Below are 26,288 nucleotides of genomic sequence, written 5' to 3' on the forward strand. Positions count from 1 at the left end.
TTTACCAACTATAATATCAGATAAAAAGTTGAAATAAGTACTTTCAGAATTATTTTTTTAAATAATTATGAAATCTCAAAACCAGCCCTTTAATTATGATATGATTGAATGAGTCTTATTAATTCGTTTGTAAACTTGATTTTAAGTTAGATTTATTTATTTTATTGAAAATGGCAAACAAAATTATTTCCGCAAAATAAAACCTATTTCAATAACCAATAAATCTGATGGATAGATACAAGTTCTCAAGAATCGCAACCGAAACATGTACGGAATGAAGGTATAACACGCAAGTTCTCAGCCATGTACGCATAGTTAATTAATTTTGCACATAATTTTTATTGCATATAATGTGTTAAACCTTATCTTAATAATCAACCAATATCCCTTTGTCTACACTGGGTTCTCCCCGTAAGAAATAATAACCTACCACCATGCCAATCAGGTTGCTTCGTACAGGATTATAATTCCAATTTTCTATCTCTGGCACACGAGCTTTATTTCCTTAGTAGGTAACTAAGAAAATAAAGTACAAATATACATAATAAAACATGGCGATGAAAAGTGGTGACATATCGTTGGTATTCTTATTCAGTAACCACGCGGTTATTTAGGTGTTAGATATGGCAAAAAAATTTAAGTTGATTTGTCCATTTTAGCGCTCCATTTCTACAGACAGATATATATATTATACTATTACTATTTATGTTGGGAGCTTAAAACAGTAAATACATCCTAAACGCTATTCTCCAAATCACAAGGGAGTTCCAGCGACTGTGACATATCTAGTAATATAGACCACATGAAAATATGTGATCCGTAACTGTTTCCGTTTGCTGTACCAATAAACCATAACTAATCATGAATTCCAACCGGAACACATACATCATCGGAAGTTTATACACTGCTCTATAACCACTGACCAGTGTCGGGCCAGCTGAGTTGAGGTCTCTCAAGTTTCGAGTAAAAGGAACCTGCCATATATTGTTCAGTAACCGCGTGATCGTCAGAGTGTACACACGTATTGTAATTAAACATGTTACCCGCGACATTGCAGACCTCTTAGGAATATTTCGTGTTTATAGAGTTTGTATATCAAACGTGACAGTTTTGTTTATTATTTGTGGAGTAGCTATTTGGAGAAAGGTTTTGGTCAAATTGGCGGCAATTGAGGACAACAAGGTAAGGGTTAAGTTTGAAAGTTCACAGTTGGCTTTTACTTTTTAACTTTCGCGAAGTATTAATGAATTTATATAGTATGACATTGTAAATATACAGGTGGACTTTTAACATTGGCTATTATGTGCCAAAAAAATTGTGTTTCGAACATTGATAATTTTTTTATTACATAAATATTAAGATTTATTATTTTTAATGGTGATTTATTATATTGTACGTTTAGGGTATGTTTTGACCGACATAAAAATAGAGAAAGTTCTCGAGTCAAACTTTGTTTTATTTTGTACATAATGTGTGTAATATTATGCAATATCTTTGACAACTTCGAATTGATTTGGGAGATTATTTTTAATTAATAAAGTTTACTACTCTATTTATCTCATGTTTATTTAGTCATAGAATTTCGTTTTTGAATCCAATAAATATTATTTGATATTAATACTAAACTGAGTCTGCCCGTTACTTTTTTCGGTATAAACTAACAAACTATTGCGTGAATTTAGATGAAATTAAGGCAGAGGTTAAATTTTTTTAATTGTATGATGATGTCACATACTTATTACGTCGAATTACATACGTACAGGTAATTCAACCCCACCGTCCTATATGACATAATCGTAAACGCAGTAGCAGCCAGTTTTAAATGTTTTCACATGTCGTCACATAATATAATCAACAATTCATTCAACCAAAATTTATTTTACTGGAACTTCGACTTTAACATAAATAAAATATATGTACTTCATATTTTGAATTCAAATAAGTATGTCTAATTTGTTTCCTCTCGTCTTGTTGATAAACGTTTCTTTAAATAAAACAACGAATTGCTAAAAAATAAGAATGCATACACAAATATTTTTAAATTCAAAGATTGTCTGGAAGAGATTGCTTTAGCGATAAGACCACCTCTGTATATATATTATTCTTATGAAGTACAAGATATATTCTTTAAATAATGCAGTAATAAGTAAATAAATATACATTTAAATTTTTTAATAAGAATAAACGTTTTACATTTTTAATACTCGATTAGAAATAAAAGTTTCGTTAGGATTATAGGATTAGACGTTTTATTTTTATTATAAAAATTATTGTCTATGGAATTATAATTACTAATGTAATGGGAAAACCGATGTATAGTATAACAAAAATTACGCCATCTAATCCAATATTCAAAGTGAAAAATGTAAGTATTTCATCTCATTTCATCATTTATCAAATGCAATTGTTTAATTTACACCTGCTCTAGGCGATTTTTTTGATGTATTAAAATGAAGCTATGATCTGATCGCACTATCGATTGATGCTGATAAGGTATCTGGTAGATTCTTGTAAGGAATAATAAAAAGAACAAAGTCAAATCAGGTTGTCTCGTCGTGACGAATTCATTAGAAATTGACTATAATACAGATATAGGTGTACAAAGGCTAAAGGTTCGCATAACAATTGAGTAGGTACGGAATGGATCCTGTCAAATAAACCTACATAAAATCCCTTATGGTTAGGTCAACCATGACAACTGATTTGACTTCAACCTTATTGTTTCGGGTGAAGGGATTGTTAGTATTGTATACTAGCAACCCGATTACTAGCAATGTAGTACTCTGTCAGGGAGACCGCGAGGAGCTCGACCTGAAAGTGTTTTTTGTTAGTAATCGGGTTGCTAGTATCATAGGAAATCATCATGCTTAATTCCACGTAAATTAGTCACGATGGGTTAACCTTTATCCTTTTCTGATGATGACCTGCCTTTTATCCTCACTTATCATCCCTCACTGGTAGCCCACCAGCGTATCTCGTTATAATAAAATTAAATTAACTCAGGCGAAATTACAATTTTGCTATAAAAAAAAACCTTATTGTTGCATTTTCTATTTATGCTGCAGAGGTTTTCATGTATACCGAACTTTAACAAAAGTAGTAATAGCAAAATAATTTAAAAATGTGTTCTACAAAAAAAAAACCGACTTCTATTGTGGCAAAACCAGTTATTTTGATTTAAAATCCAAACTACTCAATCGACTTTGGTAAAATTTACAAAGAACCAATCTGCTAAAATATCCATTCAAATAAAGATTTTTATAAATTCATTTATAACTGACGGCATTATAAGATCAGAAATATAAAAAAAAATACAACCGAAATGAGAACCTTTTTCTTTTTGAAGTTGGTTGCAAATATGCTAAGATTATTCACCAAATAAGTTAGACAATTTCATATTGGTATATATTCTTCTTCTTCTTATATCGTTGCCTACTTAACTAATTATAAATAGGTATCGAAATCGAAATAGATTTTATTATCACGAGAAATGTTATTCTGTGATTACCCTATTAGGTATTAGCCCCAACTGTTACAATCGTCTCTATTTTATTACCACATTCATTCTTTATTCTATCTTCCATATTTCGAGCTGATCCGTCGCCCATATTCAATAGCCAGGACGGAACGCTCTCTCATTTACGCCACCCAGAACATAAACATAACGCCATAAAGGTCCCCATTGATTTGTGTAGTTATTGACGTTAATTATATAATTATATACGCATATATACGCAAAATATGTATATTAATGTAATTAATATGTAAATGTTGCTCATAAATATAATTGTTTTTTTTAATTTTGCAAGCTTTTAGTAAACGAATAGGTAATTATTGAATATAGGTTCTAAAAAATATGTACTTGCTAGTAATTTGAGAAGTATCTGCATTCATTTAAATTAATAGTAAAAATAGATTATTAATACCCAATAAATAATAGTTTTTAGGATTTGTTATATCATCATGATATCAGCCCTTAACTGTCCACTGCAAAACATAAGCCTCATAAGGAGGATTTTGCCAGTATTTGTTACGATTAGCTGTCGGGTTGGCAAGCCCAATTAGTGCTTTAGTGATGTTTTGCGAGCGACGTAGCTGCCTATCCCTTGACCATTAAGTTCCCTCAGTCGCCTCTTACAACACATGCAAGAAAGGAAGGGGTAGCCTATTTATTCTATGCTGGGACCACACGACATATTTGTTATATATAAATACTTAATTAATATGAATTTTAAATTTTTTCAATGGTTTCAGAATCTAATGCAGATTTTGAATGTTCTATTCTGTCTCATATTTATCTGGACGAATGTATTTAAATACACCAGAGGAAGACTTTGTACAAAAGTCGATTGCTTGGGTAGCTCTGTCCCATTCGTGTTTCAACCGTGAAGCAGTTGTGTTTGCATGACTGTGTTTCGGTTTGAAGGGTGGGATATGGCGTGAATTAACTGGGTACAAAGGAATAAGACCTGAGTCCTCAGGAATGGCAACGCATGGGAGGTATCATGGGCGAAACAATATACTCTGTTATGTCCATGGTACTGCTCATGTCTAAAAGCGACGGTTACCACTTTCCATCAGGTGGGCCGTCAGCTTGTTTGCCATTTTAAGTTGTATAAAACAAAAAAAAAACAAGTTATATTATTAATTTTTCTTATGGTTACTACGGAGATTAATAAATCAGTTTAGATAAAGCAATGATAGATAGAGAAATAGTAAAGACGAGATCATTAGATGAAAATAGAATAATAAAATTATCGTGGTTAATTCTTGTTGAATTTTTCACGAAGGGCCAACTGACCTGCCTTCATCCTCACCTTTTATCTATAACTGGTACCTCGCCAGCGTATGATAGCGCAGGCAGAGCCATCATTCCTTTTTCACCTATTAAACAAAAACCGTCTACGCTATCGGTATACGATGGTAGTGTATCAATGAATGATAACAGAAGAAGATGAAGTCCCGTTAGTTGGTCCATACGGAGAATTCACCAAGTATTAACCACGACGATCTCCAAAAGGAATCACGTAAAGTTCGACCTGATAAATTATATACTGGCAATTGATTTGCTAAACCCTATTACTTACAAAACCCCTCCTCTACCCTGCGTAAAAGGCTTGGTCTTATAGGTAAAAAAATAATAATGGTCATCTATAATCATTAGTATAGATTGGAGATTGGATTTATGTTGCAAGTACCGAGAATTAAGTATACCAAAGATCATATTTGTATTGTTGATTCTGAAAAAAACTTTTCACTTTTTAATGCAATGTTGTAATCATCATTATCATCGTATCAGCCGATATATGTCTACTTTTGAACATATGCTTCTCTTATAAATTGCCATAAGAAATAGTCTTAGGTCACCTGCATCCACTGACTTTGCATTGCATTTGAAGTCTACGAATGTTGCAATAATGAGGTGCAAATTACGAAATAACTACAGATCTTTGAAGAGTTGACGCTTAATTACTATTTGATTTTACAATATGTAGAATTATATACAAATCTATGGTTTCAATTAATTAAATTGCTAACCTATGATAACTATGAAAATTTTTATCTTACGATATGTTAGATAATCCTATGAATTTAAAACGGAGCACAATTATTTTCATATTTATTATTCGCTGATGTATTTTATTTATGTGATATTAAAATAATTTATCTTTGTTGCTACTTGAATTCTAGAGACTACTATATTTTTTACATAGTATGATTTTGTTTGTATTCAATATAGTGCACAATTATTTACATACACTACATAGGTAAAATAGACGTAGATTATTATGAATAAATTAATCATTTAACTACCCGTGCAGGTCCCGGCATAGAATAGGCCACCCCTTCTTTTCCCGTGGGTGTCGTAAGAGACGACTAAGGGAGCTTATAGTAGAGAAATGAACAGCAGCGTTCCTCTTAAAACATCACCAAACGCCAAACTGCGGTTGCAATCCCGCGTGCCAAACGTGGCAACTACTGGCAAAACCCTTATGAAGGAGGCTATGTTCAGCAGCGGACAGATAACGGCTGATACAACATTAACTATTTACTAGTATACAAAAAAAATGCAATTGAAATCAATGTTTGTATAAATAGCCTTTTGCTGATGTGGAACAACCTTGAATAAGTGTCGCTAATATTTACGCAAACGCTGCCTCATCTCGTTTCGATCAAACTTTTTCAATGACATAACGCAATACACACTTAATATACACATATATACATACAAACAAAACACCGGCCAACTATATAAAATGGATCATTTAAAAATAAACCTTAAGTAATTATGGATAACATTGATAAATTAAGTTAGCAAGTTGTTGTTAGTTCAAGTAAAAAAAAAGAAAGGTCAAAGTTTTCAAACATCATTTTTTATTTAGTACTTGTATAATTTCCTTGTAACCTTTCCGTATTTAGTTATGTCATTTGTAAAAGCCATGTCACATATTTATCATCATCATCATTTTTAGGCAGTTTTAAAACATCTTACACAAAAGGGTCCATTTGTCCGATTTTTCAACAACACTTCAAAGAAAGGAAATTCTTAATTCGGTTGTATTTTTTTAAGTTTTCTACCTAAGAACTCCGTCATTTATTAAACGATTTAGAAAATTTTTATATATTAGAAAAGAAAAACTTTCAGATTTTATCAAAATGTATTCAGTAATATAATTTTGAATTCACAATAATTGGTTGGCCACGTGCAAAGTATTTTTTTCTTTTTTAATAAAATTAACTTTTTATTTGTGACTAATTTACATATTAAGTTTGTTAATTTTTGCAGTTTATAGAGTTTACTTCCATGTTAATCTCATAATATTTTTTGTCACCATTGAAGCCGCTTTTTTTATACGAAAAACTTCGTTATAAATTGGTAACATGATCCTTATACCTTTTCATGATATAATTATCCATTCCCTGATCTTATCATTTATTTAATTAAAACTGATTATGCATAAAAAGTAATTGATCATTTAATGCACCACAGTCTTTTAATCGGCTAATAGTCAGATAGGCTTTTTTATAACTAGACACAATGCGTGTGCGCACGATTTGAAATCAAGTTTGAATAAAGTTTAATCGCTAGTGGTTCTTTCAGAGGAGATTGTTACTGCATATTATTTTTTAAAACTTTTACATTGTCGTATTGTCCTTTCAGGTAATATAGATAATTAACGAGTTCTCATAATCTTATACCGCTACGGCTCTTGCAATAGGGTCGAAATCTTTAGCCTTAAAACATCGGTGGGCTCAAAACAAATAATCGCGGTAAGGACCCTTCAAATTGTGTATATTATTTATTGTAATTATCTATCATGTTTTTGCGTTCAAAACTAGTGAGGCATTCGAGAACTTAAATCGTGAGTAAGACCGACATAAATTCCGGGTTAAATACCATACATACATACATATCTGTCACGCCTGTCTCCCATTAGGGTAGGCAGAAACAATGGAACGCCAAATGCTTCGATTCAAACAAACCTCTTTCGCTTCTTCCACATTCATCAATCTTTTCATACACGCTCGACGGTTACCATTAATATAATTTTGCATGTAAGCACTAGGGTTACATTGTTTTAGTTTTTACTGTCGTAATGTTATAATTATTTTAATAAATAAATAATATTAAATAAAAAGATAAATAATTACAGTACAGTGTTATTCAAAACAGTTATTATATTATTTCTTTATAAAACAAAGAGTACGGAAGTAGAGAATTATTATTGGTAATTAAAAAATAATTATATTAGACTATATGTAGTCAAAAATTATTAAATCAAAATCTGTAGGTTATTAAGGTACTTATGTTACCTAAACCCAATAAATTTTAACTTAAGGTTAACTGTTATAGAACTTCAATAAATAGATTATGAGTTCTATGATTTAAAAGATTTATCTTTATATTACGTCATAAGATCTTGTAGTAGGGATTGTATTAGGTATTGATGTAAAAATATTATCAAATAATCACAAAACTATTTATCTTTTATAATTGTGCAATCGTAGATGAGCTTTAGAGTGATTAATGATTAAGAATAAGTAGCCGGGTATAAAATAAGAAATATAGATTAATAAAATGATTTAGAATTCAATAATAATTTATTTGATATATAAAAAACTGCGCCTAATAACTCGTAATTTACGATGCCAATAAAATATTTATGATTTTAGCTTCCTCGGTTTAAAACTTCTTCAATATTTACCATGACATTTACAAATTCATGTGTGTTTATATTATACATTTGTATACATATAGGTACTAAATAAGTGTACACGAAGTAATTTGCCTTGTGCAATGTATGCACTAGTAATTAAACTGTAAAATAAAATTTATAATCTAATAACAAAATTATGCAGAATCAAAAATGTTGTGTTTGCAGTGACCAATGTGACAAATATAGTATAAGGGTTTCGCAAAATAAAATGACAGCGAAAAAATTATTGTATAAAATAATAATAAAAATTGTGTTTTGCAAGAAAAACCAGCTTCAATTGTGACAAAACCAGTTAATTGGATTTAAAACCAAACCACTCAATCAAATTTGCAATTTACTATCATCTCTCTACCCTTATTCCAATTATTATTTGAGGTTTTACCAGAGGGAGACTTTGTACAAAAGTCGTTTGCTTGGGTACCTCTGTCCCATTCGTGTTTCAACCATAAAGCAGTTGTGTTTGCATGGCTGTGTTTCGGTTTGAAGGGTGAGATATGGCGTGAATTTACAGGGTACAGAGGAATAACTACTGAGTCCTCAGGAATGGCAACGCATGAAGGGTATCATGGGCGAAACAGTATACTCTGTTATGTCCATGGTACTGCTCATGTCTATAGGCAACGGTTACCACTTTCTATTAGGTGGGCCGTCAGCTTGTTTGCCATTCTAAGTTGTATAAAAAAAAGGTCAGTGTCATGTTTTTCTGTTCTATATTTCAATGACAATAATTCTTGAAAACGGAAATCTAAAATTTTTTTAATATTGATAGTGAATCCTGTTTATTTTTATGTATTTATGCCGATATTTCATTTGAACAATTCGTAAAATGGAAAATGAGATATCGTATGCTAATACGTCAATACTGCCAAACATGTCATATTAGCCGTTTTTGTGTCAACACGGAAGTAGTTTTGTCTTATCTCTGACCTTACATCGAAAGTCTGTAAGCAATTAAACAAGTTTAATAAGTAAGAACAATTTATATAATTCGATTCTTATGCATGGATCATTACGTTTTCCGGGTAACCTTGTCAAGCCGTTGACACGCGCAGTGATAACTATATCACAGATTAACTATGATTTGTGGAAATCGCAAAACTATTGTTGCTATTACTTGTCTGGTTTGACATATCTCCTCAACACAGCGTAAAGTTTCTAAATTATATTTTTTTATCTAATAAATTATTTCCTATTCGTACATCCTGACGCTTTGTTTACGTATATCAGGATAAAGAGTATTCCATATGTCAAGTTTCATTTAAATCCCTTCAATACTTCAGTATAATAGGGTAGGAAATATCCAAAAAATTTTGCAAATTTGCATCATATCAGCTATTATCCATCTACTGTTGAACATACTCCTCTACGATAGATTACCATAGAACCGGCCTTGAGCTATCTGCATCCACAGATTTCAAGCAAATCACTTGAGGTCATCATTCCATCTAGCAAGGAGTCATCCTCTGTGTGACTTCCCGTACGAAGTCGTCACTCAAGAAACTTCCCTATCGGTTGTAGGCCCTTAAGCTATGTGAATAACCCATTGTTACATCAGCTGACTTGTTCTTCGGGCTGTAGATCACTTTGTTTCTTTTGTGGATATATCTTCATTTCGGATTCATTAATAATATTAGTAGAATACAAATAATTATAATTATACTCTTAAAAGTCATTATCCATAGCCAGCACAACAAATTAACGTGATAAGGAGAAGACCCATTACACTCGGTCCTGTGCCTATCTCCTAAGGGACTTATCATAATAATATAGGCAATATATTAAGCAAAATTATAAAGAAAAATCAATTCACAATTGGAGGGTAGTTTAATAGTTTATATTAAGACGGGTGGAGGAGATTTGTTCTTTTTCAATAAACCAGTTAGTAACTGACTGCATTGTTTCACTTACAACAATAAATGGACAAATCGATGGGCATACATAAAAGAAATATACAGTCGAACCTCTTTCTTTTTTGAAATTGGTTATTAATAGAGATAAGAAATTTTAGCTATTTAGCACTGATAAGAGTTTAAAGTTAGTATTTATTGAAAGAAAATATTTACCAAATAAATGCCGTCTATAACAAACTATAAATACCTGGAAGGCAAATATAACTATGCGATATATCCTAGCAATAATTTAACATTAATATCAACACCGAACTTCCTTTGTACGTTTTAAATGTTATTCGTATCTATCAATAAAATTTCGCTTGACATTTCAACCGCAATATTTTTATGATGGTAAATTTTACAATTTGCTGTAAAACGCGACAATATAACAATAACCATATGAAATGTTACCTGCAATCTTGACTTTTATAGACACCTTGGTGTCATTAATGTTTCGATTCAAAATATCACGTTGATACAGAGATACACTTATAATCTCGATCATACAAACTGGTAAAGTATACAGACAGATATCAATATCAGATCGACGATGGGTTTTCTGATAGCAATTATGTCAATCTCGTTGTTAAAATTAATTAAAGAAAAAAAATATGTGCCAGTGACATTCACTTTACATAAAGACAAAAATTATGATCTTTAACTTATGATCTTTACTATTTCATTAGCGAATAACTACTAAAATGTCTTCCAGGTACAAGAAGTAAATAAAAGAGTAATTCGTGATAAGTTAAAAAGATAATACAAAGTGTTATGAAAATATATTTCAATAATATGTAATTATAATGTTATTAAAAAAATTTTGAAGCGGACGGAGTTTGAACTTATACCTCCTACGCCATGTAGGGATCAATGCTTTTACCAGTCGAACTACAGCCTCAATATAATAATGTAAGATTTTATTCCATGAATAAACTGTGATCTTTACCGAATTTTTATAAAAGAAATAACATTATTGTTAAAAAATGAAGCATAAAACTCGGTCCAAGTTTATATATCGTCTAACAAAACAAAAATACAGTCGAATTAAAAACTTCTTATTTAAATCGCTTGAAAATATATTAAAAAGTATGACATCTGTAGTATATTTAGAACAAAAATATAACTAAATACTTTTATTTATTATTTATCGATTTTAATTAATTATTCAATCATGGCAAAACTAATTATTTTGCTTTAAAAAGTAAGTTGTGCTTTCTAAATCTGTTAACCAATGAAAGAGTTATAAGATATCTATTTAAAAAAAATACAACTGAATATTTTATTTAATAGAGAAGAAGATAACCTTCTCTATTACAAATAATACGTGTACATAACATTTTGTGAAGATTTGTTGAGCCGTTAAAGTGACAAATGAACCAACACACTTTCACTTTTATAATATAATAGCTGATATAATAGGTTATTTTACCTCTACCGCTATCTACCGGGTCATTTTTCTTATCAAAATAAAAACCACCCTATCTCTTAAATTGAAGGAAATAATACACATTTACAATATTTCATTATAATCGATTGAGTGGCTTCGGCAATGAGCGTGAACAAACTTCACTGATTTTTTAAAAATTTATGAATAGTAATATTCTTTCTGTATGCTGTATGGTTCCGACATCGCCGATGGTCCCGACATAGAATGGGCCATCTGTTCCTTTCCCGTGGATGTCGTAAGAGGCGATGAGGAGAACTTAAGCGTCAAGGGATGGGCAGTAACGTCCTTGTCAAATCACTAAATCCTAACTGTAGTTGCCAACATACCTGCCAAGCGTGGCAACTATTGTCAAAGCCTATGCTCAGCAGTTGATAGATAACAGTTGATATGTTGATATAATGATGATATTAGTAAGGATTTACAATTCAATTTGTTATATACATATATATACAATAATCCTTCAAAAGTCCATTAAACATGTCTACTTTCCATAAATAAAGATGTAGATCATACAACCATCTATAGTGTGATGCAAGATTGTTCACTTGATTGACGGAATCAGGTCAACTCTCAGACGAGCTTTAAGGCTGTGTGCACACGTAACCGATTGATTTTATCGGTTTGTTTTGGCTCCGTCGCCAGCTCGTCGCTTCTCATTATCCTAATAGCTCTAAATATTGCTCTTAAACTGAAATTAAACGGTAGTAGAAGTAAATAATTAAACCATTTTAGATTGATATTACGATTGTTTACTATACTACTAAATATATTTGAGAGTATGAACGAGACATTTACCGTAATTACAATTCATGAGCCGATATTACTATGCTGTCTGTTTCCCGTGGTTTTACCTCCGTGAATCAGTAAAAGTAAAGAATAACCGTACACATACCCGTATTGTGTTGTATCAGCCGTTAACTTTCCACTGCTGAACATAGCCTCTCCCATAAGGGGTTTGCCAATAGTTACCACGCTTGGCAGGCAGGTTTTTTTTTTGATGGGTGAAAATGGTATGGTAACTCCGCCTGCGCTAACGGGATACGCTGGCGGAGCACCAGTGAAGGGTGATAGATGAGAATGAAAACAGGCCAGTTAGCCCATCATGATAAATTCATCAGGAATTAACCATGATAGTTTCCAGAGGGAACCGCGAGGAGGTCGACCTGGTTGGGTATATTGCTAGCAATGGGATTCTCAGTCTCCATTACTAACAATCCCTTTCCCCCCTGACAGGCAGGTTGGTAACCGCAGTTTAGCTTTTGGTAATATTTTAAGAGGGATACAGCTGCCCATCCCTCGTCCATAAGCTGCTTTAGTCGCCTCTTACGACACCCACGAAAATGGGTAACCTACTCTAAGCCGGGCTAATAACATACCCGTATTTGAATGAAATTTGGTGTACATATACAAGTTATATTATATATATATATATATATATATATATATATATATATATATATATATATATATATCGATAATACTACCTGAAATAGGTATTAAACAACGTAGTATCTATTCTCAAACTGAGCAGAGATTTTTTTAATACATACATAAACCAAGCAGACTAATAAAACAAATATATTGTCATGAATACAAATATTTGTATTCTTCGCGGATCGAACCCGTAACTATCGAAGGTGAGGCAGTGTGTAAAACGCTACAGCATCAAGGTTATCAAATACATTATTTGTCTATAATAGCTTTAGTAAGGGTTTGGATAGCCATATGTAGTGATTTAAGGAATCATCAATCTACTTACCTACATTGAATACTGTATAACATAGAGAACGGAATCAAAATCATTAACAGGATTTTTTAATACCACTAAGGATGCGAACAAGTATACGGCTCACCTGATGGTATTCAATTACCGTAGCCTCCAAACGCCTCCAATAATTCTTAAACCATATATATATATATATAGGAATATTATAACCACATTAGCATAAAATACAAACTCTCAATTAATGAATTATAAATCTAATACAAAGCACGAAATAAATTAAATACAAACCCAATCAAAACTAATAAAAACCATACGTACACTCGAGTAAGATGTAACCCATTCACGTCACACCATGGGCTCAAATAGCTAAGGATACTGATGGTCCTTAGACCTCCGAAAAAAATATCAGAAGCATTCTGCATGCTATGTCGATTCTAGAAAAACCAAAAAATCTTTCTTTAGAGTAATAAACAATTAGCAAGTGATTTAAAATCATACTCGTATATAAGAATTATTTATAAGAATCCCATTGAGCTGCAATAGCAATGTACAATATTAACACTATGTTATGTCAATTTGACTGATCTCAACATCCGACGTGCGTGCATGTTGTTTTTGTCAATGTTAACGACATGAGTAAACTGTTAGAGGTCAAAGTTATGGAGTTATTAGGTATTATTACGTATTGACGATTTTACACAAATCTATTGGCATAGGACCTTTAGACACCCACGATTATTCTTATACTATTTTAATGCTTCGTTTGTTGTTGTATATATATATATATATATATATATATATATATATATATTGTAATTAATGTGTATTTAAAAAATAATAATAGTTTGTATAATTAATAATGTAACTGTAAACTATGGGTATATACCTGAAAATAAAGAGATTTATTATATATATATTTTACCATATCAGTTAAGCTTATTTGAACGTATTATATAAATTCATCTTTTATGACTATATAATTCTAATGTAATTGAACAGTATAAGTAAACATGATAAATATATTTTTTTTGTCATTTATTTAACGTTTACTACCAACTGGTATTAATCGTCTCCGTGACGCTTTAACTTTTTTATAAATGAGAGGTATACCTTTTTATTATAATCATATCGTATGAAGGTAGATGCAAGTTGTAATCAGTCTAGAGTGTGTGTGAGTTGTGAAGAGTCTAATATATTTGATTCAGTGTAAGTGCAGCTGTAAAAATCAAAACATACACCATCACCTTCCTACGAAACAAGTAAATTAAGGTATGATAATATAATTAATGTTATAAATATGTAGAACATAAGTTTCAATTTGTTATCAGAGTGAAATATTCATCTAGATATATAAAAATTAATCGTCGTTTATTAATCTCGTTAAAACTTAAAAACGACTTGACCAACTTAATTATTTTTTCGTTTTTTCGTTATAACACAAGGCGTGGTTTAAAAAAAAGTAGGGAAAACCCTAAATTCAGTTACAAAATCGAAATAGGTAATTTTGTATCGGAATCGCTATTTCGGTTTACTTTCAATAGATGGCGTTGTAGGTAATACAAAGGTCATCGGGTCATCTAGTATAGCAATAAATACGGCCTCCTTGCGAATTATTAATGACATTATGCTTAATTTAAATTTAATATTTTTACCTACATATGTCATTCAAATTACTCACAACTTTTTCAGTATTATTACCATTTTTTAGAAGAAAATATCAAAGGTAACTTCACGTAACATTTTTATCAGATTGATTTTTTAGAGAAGGATAGATAATAATTTAATCGACACAAAAGTAAAGGAATGAGTACCATTATATTATTTTCAACCAATTTCAAAAATGGAGAAGGTTTTCAATTTAATTGTATTTTTTATGTTTATTACTTTATGACTTCGTCATTTATAAATCGATTTCGAAAATTCTTTTCATCTAAAAGGATATTTATATTAATTTCATACAAATTTCTGATTAGTGCCATAGAAATTTTATCAATATCGGTTCAGTAATTTAGTTTTAAAATTAAAATAATTCGTTAGTGATGAAATATGAGATGACACTTCGCTAGTCAAGCAGGTTCAACATAAAAAAAATAAGTTTTTCGAGTTACCCTTCTTTTATAATAGTTTATAGATGGCTGTATTATTGTCTTTTTATAGCCTATTTGTATTTTAAGGATGTCTGCATCACTATATATATATTCATGTGCTGATGTTAAGACATTTTATAAAGAATATTATATTACACTGGTTTATAATAAAACTAAATAATAAAAAAAAGCAATAAGCACGCCTTTTTAATATGCTTTCGACGAAATACGAGTATATCGAATATTTATTTTTTTAAACTTCAATGTACAATTATATAAATAAGTGCACATATGGTGGACTTAACACCTAACGGCGTTCTCTACCAGTCAGCCATGAGGCAAACAGAAAATTAAGTAGGCGGTGCAATTACTACTAAAATAAATACGAAAATTATTACTAATACATTTATATTCATAAATATATATAAATATACGTACATATTTACCTACACAAATATATACATATAATTCTAACGATCATATATCAGAACAGCACAGATAAAAGAAATTAAGGTAGAAAAATACCTACAACTGAAGACGAAAGTACAAATAAAAAGTAAAAGAAGAGAGAAAAAGAGAGAGATTAAAAAATGTTTTACAAGTTTTTAAGGAAGTGAACTCCGTAGTTTAATTCTAAAAGTAGATTTGTAATATTATAATCAACAACAATAGACCTTAATGAAAAGTTATATTTTATTGAAATTATCGTATAAATAACTCCAATTTTAATCAATTAATTAATTAATTAATCATTGTGATACTATTGGACATCAGTAGATTGTATTATGATTAGGTCAATTATTTATTTGCTATTATTTTTATTAAATTCTGTTGAAATTGTGGTGTAGTCTAGACATAGAATTGGCCACCTTTCCTTACTTCCCTTCCCGTAGATGTTGTAAGTGACTAAAAAAATTTTATAGTCGAGAATGGGTAACAGTGTCTCTCTTATAATTTCGCTAAAATTTAACTGTGTGAACATGGTAGCTACTGTCAAACTCCCCCTTATAGGGAAAGGCCTATGTTTAACAACGAACAGTTAAAAGCTGATATGATGATGATTGAAACAGACTATACGTTTACCACAACGGTAATTAAAGGTCTTATTTGTGCCCCATCATCTATTACAATTATAAACATATTTTTTTACATGTCTATGTATTAAGTAATCCTACTATTATTTTTATTAGTTTGTAAATATGTTTTGATGTTTGTTACTCAATCACGTCAACATGGCGGAATGGATTTGTATAAAATTTGGTACACGACTCAGCACGTAAACAAAGCCGCGAGTCACAGCTTGATTATCGATAAAACAAATGTGTCGCTGATATTTTAAGGCAATTTAACGTCGACTATAAAATCCTTTAATGATGTCTAAATTTAAATTAATTTGATTGGAACATAAAACGAGCATTAGTTTACAACTCAATTAATAATGCAACGTGCAAGTAAATTGAAAATTAAAAAATATAATAAAGTAAAAATGTAATATGCCACCCCACCACCACTTCTTTTCATTTAAGATATCAACTGTAACAGTAATATAGACAAGAGATGAATATAATAACAGAACAAAGCATAATATACCGATTGAAAAGAAGAAAATAAAAAAAAACCCTAGAAACGATTATTAGAACAAAACACAATATACCATTTCAAAAGAAAATCTCAAAAATAAAACCCTGTACTGTACATTTATATGCATTATTTCTCGTCAACAATTTGTCTTTAAAAAAAAAAAAGATTTTTTCTTAATTCGATTGTTTTTTTTTTGTGTAGGTATATCATAATATGTTTGCGAATTCTATCTAATTCATTTCGTTTCATTTTTTATTTTATAGCATTTAGCCCTCATTGATCCTAAATAATAAAGACATTTTTAAGCCTCTGTTTTTTTTTTCTATTAAAAACTTCTTACATTATAAAGTGTTAGAAAGAAATAGAAAGCATGATGCATTAAATAGACAATATCTTTGTTAGTAAAATATTTGTACTGTTACTTATTTTGTGGTACTAGTCCGTTAGGAATCTACCTACATACAATTACATATTATGAAAAGAACTTTTCGTTCCAATTCATTTTAGCTATATATAACCGATTTACCTTGGACTTTCCAAAATATTGACCAATAAATGTTTTAATTTGTTACATCGAATTTACGATAAACTATAAATTTATGGTTTCAATACACATAATATGATAATAAAATATTTAAATATGACATGTGGGCAGTCAATAGTTTGTCGATTGAGATTAATAGTTAAACACTATATTAAAAAGAACCAAAATTATATGACTTTATTAAAGATAATCCGGAGCATTTTAAATGGTAATATCCATTAAGGAACCTCACACAATCGTAAAAGTGAGTTTTTTTGTTACCTCCTGACGCTTTAACAGCTTAATTAATCGTTAAGAAATTTTTTTTTCATGCAACTTAGAATAGTTAACAAGCTGATGGCCCACCTGATAGAAAGTGGTAACCGTCGCCTGTAAACATGAGCAATACCATGGACATAACAGAGTATACTGTTTCGCCCATGATACTGCCCTCCCCATTGATAATTGATAATTCTTTATTTAATAACAATTTACACCTAGTTACATCTACTAGCCACCGAACTAGGCTGAGCCTGTATCTCAGTGGTTAGTTAAAAACTTCCTTTAACTTAACATAAGACGGTACAATCTAAAACATAAATACACTCATTTGCAATGTTCAATTTACTTTTGGTGCAACATTGTTAAATGTGGGTAGCATCATATTATGTAGTTACAATTACGATTAACAGTTTACCCACTTAATGTGAAATATTATTTGCCGGTCATCTTAGCAATCACATAAAGTATTGACTTACGACAACTGCCCTCCCCATACGTTGCCATTCCTGAGGACTTAAGTATTATCCCTCTGTACCCTGTAAATTCACTGCCATACCCTTCGAACCAAAACAAAGCCGTGCAAATATAACTGTTTCACGGTAGAAACAAGAATGGGACACAGGCAAACGACTTTTATACAAAGTCTCCCTCTGGAGAGATATTATTATTATTATATCCCGGTCATATACGGTAGTCACGCATTACATTATACTGTTATACTGGTAGAACACTCCATAAACTCTGTATTGCATCATATTATTATTATTAACTAATGACATATAGGTAATAAAATCAGGGTTAAACGTCAACGTATAACCTTAAACCGTAAACGTATTTACGTTTTTTTTATACCAATGAGGTGTCAAACAAGCATACGGCTCACCTGATGGTAAGCGATTACCGTAGCCTATGAACGTCTGCAATACCAGGGGTATTACGCGCCCGTTGCCAACCCTGAAGAAACCTCTTTACCCCCCATTTGAAGAACCCCATGCTGTAGTCTCTTGGGAAAACCTCGGCAAGGAGCTCATTCCATAACCTGAGTGTTTGTGGGAGAAAACATCTCTGAAACCGCGTTGTACGTGACCATTTAGGCTGTATTTACTACTATTTAGTATTACAAAATACATTAGCTACTTTCCATTGTGGACATGCAAACAAAGTCACGGACATATCTAGTATGCCTATAATCAAATCATAAGGGTCGAAAGGTTTATATGTACAAATATAACGTATAATGTATAAAAAAATTAAGGCTGTTGCTGGCGTTTTTAAACAAACATTAGAACAATATTAAACTGTTACCCTCATGGGAAGTATCAAGTTCAGTCGCATTGTACTGACCACGAATGAATAGGCATAACTTTGTTCCCTCAATTCAATATTTCTCTAATTATATACAACAATCTTAATATATTAATCTTCTAATGAAATTATAATAAAATAAAGTAATAAAAAAAATTATAATACAATAATCTAGTAATCAAATTAAATTGACAAATGGTTTAACCATTTGCTATAAAATCAAACAAAACAACGTGCACGTGCATGCGTACAAATTAAATTGGTATTTGCGAAGTTAAAAAAATCTGCCGAGTGCTACACATTCACGGCCATTGTTACATTCCAGTGGACTGTTCGAACTATATTGACAAGGTCGCCGATGTATATTCACTGGCTATGAATTTGCACAACTTATACTTCAATACGTATTAAGTAAAGTCAAGATGAAATTGCTGCGTCAGACAGAAGTTACTGCTTTCATGTTCTGGGTATTGATAGAAACAAATTAAATTAACAAACGCACACTGCATCTATGATACATACACATATAACTAGTAAAGAAATACGCTGAAAAAAGAGCGCATTTAATCAGATTTGGTATTATATTTAACAAAACAATGACATTCAAAATAAAATATACCGAAATACCTATACGTACAAATTTAATAAAAATATAACGTCTTTATACGTGGTTTCTTATTTATGATAAGTAATCGATTCCACTCACGTCTTGTTCTGTGATAACTAGTCGTTATTTATTTTGTCAATTAAAATTCGGAACAGTTTTGTGTAGCTTTTATATGAGATTGTGAATATTGGACTTTTTGTATATCAATAACTAAAGCATACAACAGCGTTAATTTTTTTATTATTCATTTTTATTTTTACTATGACAAAACGCGAAAAAGTTAACATACACTTTTTCGAACTTTACTCAAAGTTTACGCATGCCTTTTTATAAAATACCTAGTAGATTTCCTATAAAGTATTTAAAAAATCAGAACTATTAAGAATATTCATCAGATTTTTAAACTGATATACCTACCAATAATATAAGAATAAAAAAATTAAAATAATAATTTAAATTTATATAATTTGTAATAATTAGAGATGTTCCAGAGATTAGAGCGTCTAAACATCATTATAGTTTAATCATCATTCTAATCACTGGAACAATTTTTTTTATATTTGACTCACTTCTTGAGGAAGGTACTGCTCATGTTTATAGGCGACGGTTACCACTTTCCATCAGGTGGAGCGACAGCTTGTTTGCCATTCTAAGTTGTATAAAAAAAAAAGGTTATAGACTATTCAACAATACAACAATAAGTGAAGCCAAATGAACAACTAGTATATACATACGATTATTTAATACAATCTTTTTTTATTAAACAATATATTGAAGAACAACATGATTGATGAATTATTGAACAATACATTAATATTTGTATAATTCAATAAGACCATCCACCTACTTTAATACAAAACCTGTTTGATCAGGAATTGATCTTAATACATCTAATTAGCGACCATTAACATCAGAATTTCAATATATGTGGCAAATGTGTTTTTTAAATGATAAATTATAAAACTATTATGAAATTGTTTACATCGACATTTAAATGTCATTGATATGTAAAAATGAAATCTTAAGTAGAAATTTTGGCGACTGTATACATTTGGCAGTGCCGAATATATTATATCTAAGAGATAGATTATGTAAAAGGTAACTAACATCGTTTATTTTTATTTTATTTTTTTTGTTTTTAAACTTTTTTTTTTATTATAACGCGCGATTATGTCGCCAATTCTAAACCGAATTTTATAATTATTTCTTAAATGGATAAGCTTTACTCCTATACTGGTCCCATAATAATTTTGTGACAATTAAAACAGTAAATTTACAGAATAAAAAACTACTTGTAAAACATGATTCTTCTATCTAAATTAAAATATTTTCAATCCAATATGTTTATCGAAACGTCTCACGTTCGCGATTGTAGTCACTTTTTTGCAGTGTAAAATTACTTGTAAATGTCATACTTGTTAATAGGTGTTGATCATATCCTTTCTACTACACTATTATAATAGTAAAAAACTTGGATATTTGTCAATTATGCCTATAGACATTTGATAAAATTTTGTACATAAATAGACCATATCCAAAATTAAAATATGTCTGTAATTACTTCTCTCCATCCAAAGGTTGCCTGGAATAGATCGCTTTTAGCGATAAGGTCGCCCATTGTTTTCTCATTATGATCATTTCTTGTAATTGTTTATATCTATAATAAGTTTACTATTGTAATCTTTTGGAGAAAACAATAAAGAGTATCTATTTATCTATAGGGTGTTTTCATGCGGACAATGTTACGAGATGCAACTAGTTTGTCCGTGTACAAAATTTACTGAAACCTATTTAGATGTTTAAGTGTTATTGTATAACAGACATCCAGATTTTATATTTATAGGATTTTTTATACCACTGCTTGTTTGCCACTTGCAAACAAGCATACGGCCACCTGACGGTAAGAGGTTACAAGACTGCATTTATAGAATACCAGAAGAATGCCTATATAAAAGTATGTTGTACTAGCTGTTGTCCGCGACTTTACACGGGTGGTGTCATGCCTCCCATTTAAGTTGAAATTTCTAAAAATCCCTTCTTATCTGCAAATGCTTATAAAATAAATTCCAACTTTACTACTACAACTATATTCCAACTTTCATTTTCCTGGACTTAGTTATTTTAGCTGTATATTAACAGTCAGGATAAACAATTTTATAAGTATAGATTGCCTTAACTACAACTACATTTTCATCATTACATTAGAAATGTATTTCTTGCGAACTGCGCAACAAGTTAAAAAAAATTTTATGTTCCAAATCGAAATCAATAACACCTGATTCTCGCAAGACGGTATCAATTAACCTGACTGTTAGATAACATTAATAACCATTCTTTCATCTGGTTCACAGTTCTCATGGTTGGTTCTCACGAATGCGCCGACGCATCGTGATCTAGATGCTCTTCGGCGATAGTACATAGAGGTAAACGTGAGGGACAAGCACGAAGCGTTGCCAAAATTTCCACTGAAATGTCTTTATGTTACATTTAAACTCCTGTTGTGACGAACTTTGCTGAATACAATGTCAAGTCGAATGATGGAACCTTTTGTTGACTTCCGTATCATAATGTTCTATAGATTGATAAATGTAAAATTCTAAAAGGCATTTAAATATATTTCATTTAAAATTTCAAGCCACATGAATATTCCAATATAATTCTTATGATAACAATTATTATAAATATGTAAGCAAACTTGTTAACTTTATTATATGTTACTTTTTGGAGGCTTAACGTTTCGACCCATTCTCAAGTTCAAAATAAACTTATCTACTATAGGTATCTGGAATAGATAAGGAAATAGGTCACACGGACAAAACTATGGATGAAACCTAATATTATTATAAATGCGAATGTTAAGATTATTGTTTGTTACTCAGTTTATTTGAATTTATAAGTTTACTTGAAAACTGGCAAACCGCCCCAGCTTCGCATGATTTTTTTTAAATAAAATAAAGCCCGTTGTAATGTAACTTTTTAAAGATTTTTTTTAAATCTGTTAAATATTATTATTTAATTTATCACAAACATAAAATTGTATCTTCTCCCGTTTAATATTAATTTAGATACGACACAAAGGAACCACGTTATCGTATTAACATATAAAATTATTTTTATACGGTCGTATGAAATTATAAATAATATCACTATATACAATTTTATGTAAACTAAGTATTAGCTATTTTTATATACCTAAATATTGTAATAAAAATAACACAATTACCTAGACTTACAAGTGTATATTTAAATTAATTTACATAGTCGTCCACCAATTCCGAATTAAATTAAATTCAATAAATACTATAACATATACTATTCAAGCTGATTGTAAACGTTTAGCAATTGAGTAGGAATATGTATGTAATAGGTAACCTAATTAACTTCTTTGACCTATGTTTTTATATCTTAAAATATAATATTTAATATAAATAAATAAAACATTTATTAAATTTATTGTTAAATGTAATTCTTTGTTATTTGCGGCGAGAATCATATAACAATATAATAATAAGTCGGGTTTCCCCAGATTTACACTAAAAGCTGTCGGCAGAACGCATCACGACTCGCGCCTTTCAAACTGACTGCCATTTGTAAAGTGGCAAGGATATCACGAAACCGGGGGAAATCCAGCCATAAAATCGACAAATCACACGATATACGGACCCCATATCTGTTAAATCCAACTGAACAATGGATTATGAGAGATTATAATGACAATAGAGCAATAGGATCATTTAAAACAAATGTCTTGAGTGGTCAACATCTTAAATATTTATACAAGCTGAATGCGTGACTTAAAAAGCATAAACCATCCAACGAACAAATCTTCAAGACCAATATTTTAAAATGATGACCTGTCAAAACATTAAGCGTTCAATTAGTGACACCATATTGACAAACATAAGTTCACAACGTACAATGGTCATTGTAATCGTATGTAGTTATTGACCGCTAATAAATATAATGACAAAAATAAGTTCCAATTCAAACCGCAGACATGTATTAACTTGTCTTAAAAAAAAAACCTCAAATAAACCTATAGACTCGATTAAAAGGTTTCATATATAGATCGATATAAATGCGTCTTTTATTCCCATCTATGTTTATGTATCAAACTCTTAAAACATAATCAGTAGATAATACTATATCTATGATTCAATCTGTATTTAACGATATCTACAACTATATGTGTTGTAACTCTAGTGACGGTAGTTGAAGAAACAAATGTCAGCTACCGACAGCAACATCGTTTTACCTACCCTAGTTAGTCTACCCGTTAATAAATTTAGTGCAACTAATTTGAAACGGGCAAGTGAGGTAAATATATATGATGAAATAAATATTAGGACAACAAAAACTATGTGATATTCATATTCCACCTACCTATTAAAACGTATAAACAAAAATAATATTAAAAAAGTTTGCGTTTTTCAACGACTGTTCTAAATCTTTGTGTTTTTACAATTCAATAAATTTTCAACTTGTCAATATGATGCGACATAATTATGTAGGTTATATTTTACTTAAAATTTTTATGTTGTTCAGTAGACACCTAATGGTTTTATTGTTTTATAACTATCATTTGTTTTCATAAATATGTATATCTATAATCTATTATATTTTCGATAATACAAATTTTTTGTTTGTTATAAACTTACGTTGTAGTTTATTTAAAAACGATATCCATTCTTTTTTGAGCAGTCATATTAAAATATGCTTCCTACTTAATAGTAATAAGTAACAAAATAATGAGAGTTCTATTTCAATTGTTTCAGATAAAAAACCGCAACGCGTGTGTATCGTAGTGAAATATTGTGCAGTGCAGTGTCCCTCGTTCCTACTATGAGAAGACGCTCGCGCAGCTAGACGCTCCCACGGTTACATTATTATGCAAGTGCGGCCGTGCCTTATATTGACTTAGTGAGTTGACATTTCGCACCAATGCCGACTGAATAAGCGATGGCTTTAGCTAATTTCACGCTAGCGGCAGCTTCCGCGGCAACACCGGCACTAGTACCTACTTCCGCGACACCAGTGCGTGTTGATCTTGACGACTTGCTCTATTCTCCAGAGGGACAACAAGCGGACTACCCACAATCTTCGAATGAACCTTTCGCACCGCCAGCTAATCAGCAAAGGAGGTCGAAGCTCCGAAAACGAGCCGGTTCCGCCTACCTTCCTCCCCCGAACCAGTTTACACATTACCCACACAATGACGTCCCACATAATCCATACAATGGTCAGTTGCACTCACAGGTATACCAACAGAATACAAGACTTGACGTACCGATAGAAAATCAACGATTGCAAGATATGAATCGGTACGATAACACGGGACAGTACATTCATGACCCCAGCGGGGACTACGATTATGAACAGAGGAGAAGTAATCAAAACGGACAATACCCATCTTACAATCCGGGTTACGCGGACTCGCCGTATACGACTGCGACAACCCCATCCCCTTCTAGTCGGAGATTCGGTGTTAATTCGAACCAAAATGTTAATAACTTCAATTATAGACCAGCCACTACGGCAGCGCCTTTGCCACAGAGGCCAAACAATGAGGCTAAAACAAAAACGGGAAGTAGTATTAGTGGTAGCATTGGACAAAACCCACCAGAGCGACCTCGAGGGTTTACGAAAGTAGAAACTGGCAGTCCTGGCGGAAAGACGCAGCTCCATGCTGTTCTCGATTATGACGATGACTATTACGATGACGTTCCTGGACCTGGTAAATATACTTAAATTTATTTATTTATTCTGCTTTTATAAGCGTAAAGTCATAATTTACGAAGCATTGCCATATTTCGGTGTATAAAGACCTTTTCAGTTGACAGTTGTAATATTATTAAATGATTTATAGACAAGGAGCCAATGGCTAGCGTAACGAACGTATGCTAACACGAGTATCTTCCTCTATGGGGATAGACCTATAGCTAGATGTAAGGTGGTAATAACTGCTGTTATGGAAAAGATTGTTATCTTATATATTCTTTTTACAAACGTTAATCATGCAATAATAATTAGATACTTATTACATAGTAATAAACATATACATTAAAATTATCTTTGTAACCTGGTCTAGACTTCGAGTGAACAGTCAAGGTGGTCAGCTCGACAATTAAATCCTGTTCAGTATTTGTTATAAGCGAATATGAACTTAATTAGTAACAACAGATCGTTACCCGCAAAATGGTCGCAAAATATCTATTGAACATAAAGTACCTACTGTGTACGGACCAATTAAACACTTCCACTACGAACCGATATTTGGATAGCGGTACAAAATTTAAAAGAAAGCGATTATTAGAAGTGAACGCTTCGAAAGGTATGTAAAGCAAACATGCAATAAATCACGCTAGAAGTCTTCGTCTATCGTGATGACAGTCTAGAAAATCTATATATTCAATTATAATATATATATATAATAGTTACAATTCATGTTACATAAGACAATATTTTTAAACTTATAAATATGTAAAATAATGGTAAATATTTTTTATAAATTACTTTAATTATATTTTATTTAGTCAGTCAAAGAGGAGCAAGATCTCAATTCGCCAATAATATTTTTACTAATTCAAAAGCAAATTTAATAATTATTTTTGCTGACGAC

General features: G+C 31.0%; 1 protein-coding gene across 3 annotated transcripts in view; it reads left to right on the forward strand.

Annotated features, from left to right (window-relative positions):
• Positions 1-979: 979 nt before the first annotated feature.
• Positions 980-26,288, forward strand: part of LOC113516037 (protein spaetzle 3) — a 58,085-nt gene continuing 32,776 nt past the window's right edge. The window contains exons 1-2 of one of the 3 annotated variants that reach the window (XM_026900380.3): positions 980-1,182; positions 24,445-25,403. In XM_026900380.3, the coding sequence (XP_026756181.1) occupies positions 24,629-25,403 (775 nt within the window). In that variant the 5' untranslated portion in view covers positions 980-1,182; positions 24,445-24,628. Of the gene's footprint in view, positions 1,183-14,445; positions 14,554-23,956; positions 23,987-24,444; positions 25,404-26,288 lie in introns of those variants that run through there. The other 2 variants (XM_031908788.2, XM_031908789.2) reach the window with 2 other exon arrangements.

This window comes from Galleria mellonella, unplaced genomic scaffold (assembly GCF_026898425.1).
Source record: "Galleria mellonella isolate WM207_F2 unplaced genomic scaffold, CSIRO_AGI_GalMel_v1 utg718, whole genome shotgun sequence".
Taxonomy (NCBI): domain Eukaryota; kingdom Metazoa; phylum Arthropoda; class Insecta; order Lepidoptera; family Pyralidae; genus Galleria; species Galleria mellonella.